Here is a 9440-nt window from a genome sequence, read left to right as displayed (position 1 = left end):
ATTTCCAGCTCTCAAAAAGATAACTTGCTGCAGGTTTAATTCAGTAGACCCTAAAACATCCTGCTTATGCAATGCACAGGGCTGTTAGCTGTGCAAAGCACACACGGGAATACAGTAAATTAGTGACTTTTACAGTGTGACTTCTTGGCAAAAGACAACCTTTGAAAACCACATGTTCACATTTCCAAATGAGTTTGCCTCTAGCTGTCTCTCAGATAAACAACTTCCTTATGGAATTGTGGCTCAACAAAAGCAGGACTGGACGCATAAAGCGAAGTGATACGGTGTGGTGTGTTTTGACTATAAATCCTGACTGCAGGAATTATTAGAGTGAAGCAATAGTTATCTACTAAGTTTAGAACCTAATCCTGCAAGACCCAGGACTCAAGTGATTCAGGGCTTGTGTGATTGTGCCCCAGTTTTTCTACTGACTTCATAGAAACACAGAATTGTGCAGAAGTTTAGTCCGTCTCTCAAAAGAAAGTAGTTTCTCAAACCTAGAGTGCTTGGTGGTCAGGCAAGAAGCAACAGGATGTGCTGCCATAAAAGCGATTAGAGTTCAGCTTGCAAGTTTGCTTGGCGTTTCCAGGGAGGGGAAGACTAGGATGTTCTGTGTTGTTCTCAAGTGGCCTTTGTTTGCTGATGAGCTCCAGAGGGAGCCATGTCAAGCCTTTATACTCAGAGAAAAGTCACCGGCAATGTAGTGCACAGCCCCTTGGGACGGGTAAATAAGTAGACGAAACCTCCATTCTAATAACGAATGATGAAACAAGTCTTTTATTAGCTGTAATATTTTAAGGAATATTAAAAATGATCCTGCTAAGATGCATGTAATAAATATCTGCACACCTACAACATTTTCATTGTTGCTAATTTGTGTAAGGCTATATTAAGTGTCAGTGTGAGCAGCGTTTTTAAAGCCCCAGAGAAGGAAGTGAAGTGCCGAGATTGTCTTTCCTCTGGACTTTCCTTAAAGGGAAATGAAACACAAGCACCTTTTCTTTATTCCTTAAGCAGTGCAAGTGCATTTGATGTAATGCTGATCCAGAAAGCAAGTTAATTTAAAGGGACGGTCTGCATTTGCCTTTATGCTGAATAAGACTGATCAGAGGGAATGGGCTTCTCAGCCAGTGAGAACCGCTTTTCGGTTATGGATGCATAATTGTACATTTTGCTGTCAGTTCTGCCATTCTTCTCTCTCTGGTTGTGGGTGTCTGGCGTGCATAATCACAGTGCAGCTATTTGTCAGTAAACACACAGTTTGAGAAAACCCAGTATTCCAAGCTGTCAGCCAATCACATCGGTGTGATTTACATAACAGTTTTCAATGCTAAGTTTGTTTACACAAAGAATGAACACACACTTTCAAGCTGAATGCCCTTCCTTTTAAATTAAGGAAACAAGAATAAATAAATCTGAATGACAAAGGCATGGAGCAGCTTCCCTCTCTCAAAATTGCAGCTGCCAGGCCGATTTCTTTAGAAACGCACCAGACAAAACACAGGAAGTGGAATCCCAAGGTATGTAGCTCTACAGAATCAGAATAACTTTACTTCCCGTCGATGCTTCCATTGGCTGCTCCAATGGTCCCTCTGCACTAATTGCCCCTTCAATGGAAAATTGGAAGCTGCCAACAACAAATGAGGGGTTTTTTTTGCTTTTTAGTCTCTTTGGTTGAACTATTGACAAGAAAGAAAAGGAAAAATGCCAAAAATAGGGTGTATAAGTGCACAAAGTGAAAGCGTTCTTAATTCTTGGATTCATTTTCAGTTTTGCCTCCATTCCCTCTCGGCAGACTGGCAAAGACTTGTCCCAGCAAAAAGTGTCATTTGTTTACCTCATGAGAGTCCTAACTTTCCCTGCTTTGGATTTCAGTTTTGAAGTGCAATGTGTGTCTTTGTGAATGCACAGAAAAAATCAAGAGGGTGTTTCCTTATGGTTATAAAAGGGATGGATGGAAGCAACCTATTTTCCATCTACACACATTTCCCTTCTAAAACCTCCAGGATAGCTACTCACTATGCTAGAGACTGATTAGATCCCGCACAATGATGTGATGTTGGTGTAAGTCTAGTGGGACTATTCCTGATTTACATCCACATGGAGGAGAGAGTCTGGTCCTAGGAATAGATCCACGCTGAGAACTTGGTGGGGGGTAGGGGCATGCTAGAGGCCTAGAAGAGTGCAATGATAATCTTCAAATTTATTTTATTACAGAAATGAATAACAGGCACAATGCGATAGGAATTGGGGTTTTTTTGAGAGTTCTGTGATGATGTAATTTCTAATCTTGGCTGAACTAGTTGTGGTTGTAACTCTCTCAGAAAAAAGAGAGCATTTGAGCTAGCAAGCAGACAAGTCGTATGCCTGGTAACCCTCCACCTAGAAGTAACCTGTACTTAGATCCCAATGGGTGCCTATGCACATGCAGTGAGGCTGCTCCAACATGCTGGAATTACAGCGCGTTGGAGTGGAGTTGATTAATTGAGTAGTAAATGAGTCTGCTGCAGCGCTCCAGCAGACACCAGCATCTCATGTATCAGTGTCCCTGCACTCAAAAATGGTGATGAGGGCGCTTTAGTTAAAGCACCCCTGCTGCCATTTTTCAGCGCAGGGATGCTGATACATAAGACACTCCAGGAGTTTTAATCAGAGCCGCTCTAGGAGCTGCTGTAATTAAAGCGCCCTCTTCCCACTTCCAGAGCATGTGTATAAATGTCCAATAGTTTGCAAGTGGGAGCTCCCATCTTACTAAACCCTGAATAAACTTTCTTCTAGTAACTCATTACAGCCTATTGCTGCAGATTATTGCTATCTATTTCTCTTTCCTCATTGTTTTGTATAAGCCTATCTACTAGGTCTGTGCAATTACTACAGCAAGTAATAAATCCTGAAAGAAATTAAAAATCCTCAACCATGGCACAGGTGGATTATATCCTCATCTCAGAGCCAGACAGCAAAGCCTCCCACAGCCTCTGAAAACCCTCATCACCAAGAAGTAATCTACTTTACTTTAATGTGTTACTCTTTTCCATTCTTCTTCTTCCACAGCCTTAGTCCTATCATCTTCAATTAGGTGTCTACCTAACGTCACCAAAATGACAGAAGTTCTCCAAACCACAGATTTCTGAACACTCAAGCACTCAGCCTGTATAGATAATCAGCACCAGAATAAAGCATTAGAATTAGAGGCACTCTAACTATAGAAAAAGGAACAGTTCCTGGAGTCATGTGAGGATCCAGATTTATATATGTGTATCTAAACCAGGATTGTCCAACTTGTCAGTGGCTGGGAGATTGGGAGATATATCTGCATGGGCCACAGATCCCTGGTCTGTACAGCATGTACGGTCTGTACTGCTGTGCTCTCTTTCCCATGCTTCCTACTCTGTGATCTGCCCCACACTCCCCACCATGTGCCTCCCCATCATGTGCGCTTTCCTGTGCTCTTTTTTTCATTGGCCTTTGACCTCTATTATACGCACTGCTGTCATATGTGCTTCTTAGCTTCCTCCTCGTTTCACTTCTCGTAGCCTTTCCTGCCAGTGGGGATTCCTCAGCTCTCCCCCCCTCACCATGTGGGCTTCCAAATATTGCTGCTGCAAGCAATAGTTTTTAAAGGCAGAGCAATGTGTCACAATGGAGAGAACTTGGCACATTCACCATCCAGAGTGAGAGAATATGGCCTAAAATTCTGAAGATGATGAAGACTTTCTGAAAATGAACAAACCTCTTTTCAGTACAAAATATGGTGCTGCATGGTTGCTGCATGGTTTTATTAGACTGCGATTCTATAATGGTAATCATTTCTTCATTGATAGAAAATTCAGTGGTCTCCTCCTCCTAGTCATCTGTATGGCTATCCGGCTCATCTGTATGCATCCCTTCTTGAAGTTCTAAATATTTGATCTTCTGTTTCATGTAAAGCGCCTATGCCATCTGAACTTCTCTATCATTGTATATCTCTTTTTCACCAGTTCCTTTGACGCTTTGGATTAGCTCAGAGCTCTTTTGCTCAAAGAACTGGGAGTATATCTTTAGGTATATCTTTAGTATATCTTTAGTATATCTTAACTTGCTTGATCTGATCCTGGCTGAGCAGGATAGGAGGTCAGGGTCTCCAAAGCAGCTGGCAAAAGTGATCTTTATTGTTCTTCTGGAGGTTCATAGACATTGTCACATTGTCCACCTGGTGACTCCACCAAGACATAGAAGTAACAATGTATTGACCTGTCAGATCCCATTAGACACCTGAGGCTGTCTAGTGTTCAGCTATATTCATCATGGTGCAATTATATGTATTAACCACAATGCAAAGGCACTATTCATGTTTCTGAGGTCAGCCAACACTACAAATTGCCTGTGGGGACTCCAGAATATCATTTTTGCCTGCTACTTGTCAAACATTTTGATGAGCTCTGTCTTCCCATTGTTTTTGACATGGTAAAAGGAGGCAAAAATTTGTGAAGTCTTTCCATGCAACACAGCAAACTTGCTCCCATTTGGTTCCCAGGCAAAGGCTATGATAAGTTCTTTCATTTCTGTCACATCCACTGGGACCTGTTTCTCTCTCATTTGGAAGATCTCAAAATTGGTCATTACACCCTGTGTACCTTTGGGAGTCTTGTCTACCTACACACACAGGTAACTTCCATTCTTGTGCCAGTGCCAATTGTCTACCACACTGAACAGGCTTCCTGCACAAATTTCATCCCTGGAGGGGAGCTGTATCAGTGTCACTCTTGTTGGGATGTCCTTGTCTTCAGGCACCCAAAATACAATTACGCTACCACCTGGAGGCCATGACAAATCTTTTATCCCAGTGATTTTTAAACCTTTCTTGTCCAGTAGGCCAATAGAAGGTGTTACATAGATAATAGGGAACAGTCAGGGAACAAACCAAATCATGGGATGAAAGTTACTAATTATATAGCTAAAATAACTGATACTTGTTACAGTTTATGAACAACCCTTGGGTCCATATTAACCTCATTTTCCTGAGCAATTATGAATGATACATTTGCTAAAACTCTCCACAACATTTGCAAACAGGAAAGGAGGAACAAATCCTTTAGTCAGCTCCTATCCATTGGTAGTCAGTGATTGGGTAAGCTGCCAGAAGGTAGTGGGATTGTTGTCTGTTCTTTAGTGTGTATCTTTGTCCTTGTGACAGACAACGAATATCCTTCGTGTAATATTCAGTGGTGTAAAACAGACTGTTAAGTACTAGTTATGGGTTTTGAATGGAATCGGGATTTTATTTGGATAAGATGGGACAAAATTTTTTTGATAGTCACAAAAAATTAGGTTATATTCTTGCACACCCAGGCAGGCAGCAAAACCCTGTAAACTTCTTGAAAGTGGAAGGAAACAATATTGTATGAGTTCGTAGCAGTTGGGACAACTCAGGGAGAGACTTCCCTAAAGCTGCAGTTATTATCAACTGTTTTTCTGCTGATCTGTTTTGAGAAATGGTAGTGTATTTTAAGCTGGGAACAGCATTTTTCTAATGTACCCTGACCTCAAAACAAGATGGCAAACAGAAGGGTTTTTTTTTGTTTGTTTGTTTGTTTTCCCTCCAGCTTGTTCCTGCCAGAGCAAACTATTCAATTTTGTACTTTGCAGCCAGGCAGGAACGGTGCTTCACGATTCTCTCAGCTGAAGGAAAGGAATACTGTGGTATGGGGACTGAGAGAGCTTTTGTTGCTGGAAGGAAATTTTCACTGGCTTTTTACTCTGTGTGTGAAAAATAAAGTGCTCTGGAAATGTACAGATTTCTTGCTGCCAAAAGAGGTTGTTTTCACAGCTCCTCTTTTGCCAATTTCAAGCTGGTTAAGGGAAAAAATAAGTTTTCACCTACCCTTGTTAAACTTGCTTTCATGACAGCCCCTGGAAAGTACAGTTGAATCAGTAAAAATGCCAAAATAACACATTTCCCTTTAGAACAGAAGAATCAAATATGAATAGCTGTGCTGAGGTGAAGAGGGAGTTGTCAGTGATAGGAACAAAGGCAATGCAAAACCATTATTAACCAACTGTATTAATTGTGCTAGAAGGATGATCTGACATTTTAAGAATCTCTATCAGCTGCTTTGGATTTAGCTTTAATTTTTTCTTCCAACAGTTTTAATCCAAAATAATTAAGTCCTTTCAAAACACAGACTGTGTAACTCAATCTAAATGCATTTATATCTATATATAACAATAGATAGAGAAAGGATTCTAGAAAAACATTCTTGCCCGTAATACTGGCTTGACATAGTGGTATTTTCATTAATGTATTGGTACATGGCAATGCTCTGTCTTTTGCACCTAGATGACTGATATACGTGCTGTGGTATAAAAATTGAAGATTAAATCATTAATCCAAGATAAATGTTCTATTTAACATGCATGGGGGAAAAGATTTTTAGGCAAAGCCACATCTCTGAAGCAGAGTATTTAGAAAGTGAATGGAAATACTATAACTTACTTTTTTGACATCTTCTTCCCATATAACCTTTAGCACAGGAACACACATTGTTTCGTACACAGTGTCCACCATTCTTACACGGAGGGTTGCAAAGAGCTAACGGAGTGGAAGAAAAATACAATGGGTCAGTTTAGTATTACAATCTCTCTCTTCTTTAAAAATGTGGATTGAAATCTAGTATTGTAAATCTGACAGTGTCCTTTAAAATGTAGGGTAATTCACTGAGACTAGCATCCTTTGTTCTGGCACCCTGATGAAAGGGAGGTATTTCTTTTTTAATAAGAAGGGATGAGGTGAAGACCCTTCCTGTAACATGATGCTACATACCTCTCATTCCACACTGGACTACAGTAGAACCAAGAGCAATTCCAATACTCTCCAGACTGAATGCATTGGAATAATTCAGGGGCTAATTGAGATTTCAGAAGCTGAACTTTAGGCTGTGTACACACATTCAAATGGCTTGGAGAAATTCTCCTGGATCTGTTTTCCTAGTAGAAAAACTGACCCAGATAATCTTGAATAGGCATTTGAATGCTGATACTGTGAAGAGCAGAGAGTTTGCAGTGCTAATCTATGCAAGGGGAAGGGTGTGGGGGGACTCTGTATACACATCTCAGCATGCTCTGAAGGCTCTCTCAGTCTGCCTGGAGACAGATGGCATCAGTGCACAGGTCAGCCCTGACTGGCTGACCCATGCTATTCAGGGTCAGCTGGTGTCTCCTTGTAGCATAATGTGGGCACTGTAAAGGGGGTATGTTCTGCTCCTTACTTGACTGAGCAGACACACTGTCCCAGGGAGGTGGTGGGGAAGAAAGCACCTTGAGATACTGGAGTACTGTGTTGTGGGTTCTTTCAGAAGGAAGCATGTACAGACATTTGCTTTTCAAGGAGAAACTCTCCCAGGAGTAATTTAAACCTAGTTGTCTTTTGATTCTTTTTCTCCCAGAGTGAGCATTTTTTTTTCTGAGAGAAAAATGCTGAACACTAATACACTCCTGGTTTCTATTGAGAGAGCAGCAATTCTCTCAGGAGAAACTAAATGTCTAATACATGGCATAGATTTTTTTCTACAAATTAAAATACTTACAAGTGAGAGCATACCTCTTACACTCTTACTAAGCACCCTGGTGTTCAGGGGTGTCTTTCTATACACGTCCTCTGGGGTAGAGGGTTGGGGGGCTTTAAGCACCTGCAGCCTCATGTGTATTCAGTGTCCCATACTTCAAAATGAATTCATTCAATGAGCTTTAGTTAAAGCACTCCCACTGCCATTTTGAAAAGTGGGGATGCTGAATACATGTAACACAGAGGCTGCTGGGGTGTGCTAATTAGCATATTCCAGCAGGCTGATGGCAGACTTGATAAATCAAGTTTGGTTTGCTGCATATTAATTAGCACGCATCAGAGCAGATGTTCGTCCTGTGTATAGGTGCCCTAGAACAACAGCATGAGGGTTTGAGAGCAAGTTTCAATCATCTGTTCTGCCTGGACCAGAGCAGTTTCTCATTCCTGATTGTTCCAAATCAGGCTTGAACCTGAATCACCCTTGCTGGATACCAATACACTGCTCACCATATAACCTGTCAGTCTTATGTTCCTGTTTCCCTCTTCTCCTTCCGTCCTCCCAAAAAACATTATCCTCCTAACTAGCTCTAGCTACAGCTCTATTTTACAGCATACATCTTGTTTTACTACCTTTGGAAGAAGGACATTCTTAAAGAGATGATTTTTTTTTTACCCTTCAGAGTACTTTGAGAAGTTTGAAATAAGCTGAATATGGAAATGTGCATTGTGTGTAGCTTTGCAAAATTAATGGAAGCACACTATTGGGGCATAGATCTTTGATGCTTACAGGTATTTGTCAAAGCAGAGTGATAAGAGAGACATTTTAAATATTGATCTGCTAATTGCAGAGCCAGCAATCTCCACAGTTTGCAGATGTTGAGCTTCTCTGCTGTCGGTGGAAAATGGCAGACTGTTTAGTAAGTTAATGAAATGCAAACAGGTGCTTTTTATGTGCAAAAAAAGGGTCTGTTTCTTGAAATTCAACAGCTTAAAAAAATTTCTGGTTTTAGTTTATGACTAGAACTGGTCATATTTTTGCTATAATGGGCAATTTTTTGGCAGCTGAAAGTTTGTAGCATTGAAGTGATTCATTTCTGTATTAGCATAAAATTTTGACTTTTTGGGATAGATTCAAAGGGGACATAGGTGCCTTTCACAAAATCATGGAGGAGATAACAAACTCACTGGATCCTGGTTCGAAACCTGTAAATTTTGTTGCCAATGTAAATGGGCTAATATCCCAACTTTTAGGCCATTGTCTTGCTGTGCATACTCTCTCCCTGTCATTCAGTATTTAATTATTTATTCACAGTGGAATAGCTTCAACAGGATATACTGAATGAAAGCTACCATCAGAATACCTTTGGATGTCTTTACACATGCTCTGTGGTGGGCATAGAGGGGGCATTTTAAATAGTCTAGGAGCTGCTCTAATTAAAACACCCACAGTGTCTCATAGATTCAGTATCCTGTACTTCAAAATGGCAGTGGGGATGCTTTAACTAAAGCTACTTCAACAATCTTTATTCAAAGTACCCCCACTGCCATTTTCAAATGTGGGGATGCTGAATACATGTGACACTGAGGTTGCTGGAGCACTCTAATTGATAGAACTCTATTAATGAGTCTGCTCCAACTCATACTAATTGGCACATGTTGCCCCAACAAATATGTGATGTGTCACTATATTTTTTGTTGATAAACAAGATGTGTCACTATATTTTTTGTTGATAAACAGAGATCCTGGTTTTCTGTGATAAAAATCCACAAATTCTGTCGTAAAAAATTGAAAATTCACTGATAAAAACCCCCAAACCCCAAAAGCCGCAATTAAAATGAAAGGCCCCTCACCCCCCCGCCCTACAACCCCCTGGCCTGCTCATGCTTCCCACTCCCCCCA

The 9440-nt window shown here is 40.7% G+C and overlaps 1 protein-coding gene across 1 annotated transcript in view; it reads right to left on the bottom strand.

Moving 5' to 3' along the window:
* Window positions 1–9440, bottom strand: part of LOC109301348 (von Willebrand factor D and EGF domain-containing protein-like) — a 451201-nt gene that overhangs the window by 59703 nt on the left and 382058 nt on the right. The window contains exon 26 of the mRNA XM_019522467.1: window positions 6473–6568. Within this exon, the coding sequence (XP_019378012.1) occupies window positions 6473–6568 (96 nt within the window). The remainder of the gene's footprint in view (window positions 1–6472; window positions 6569–9440) is intronic.

This window comes from Gavialis gangeticus, unplaced genomic scaffold, assembly GCF_001723915.1.
Source record: "Gavialis gangeticus isolate Ggan-Ray unplaced genomic scaffold, GavGan_comp1, whole genome shotgun sequence".
Taxonomy (NCBI): Eukaryota; Metazoa; Chordata; order Crocodylia; family Gavialidae; genus Gavialis; species Gavialis gangeticus.
This window is presented reverse-complemented; position numbering and strand designations above follow the sequence as displayed.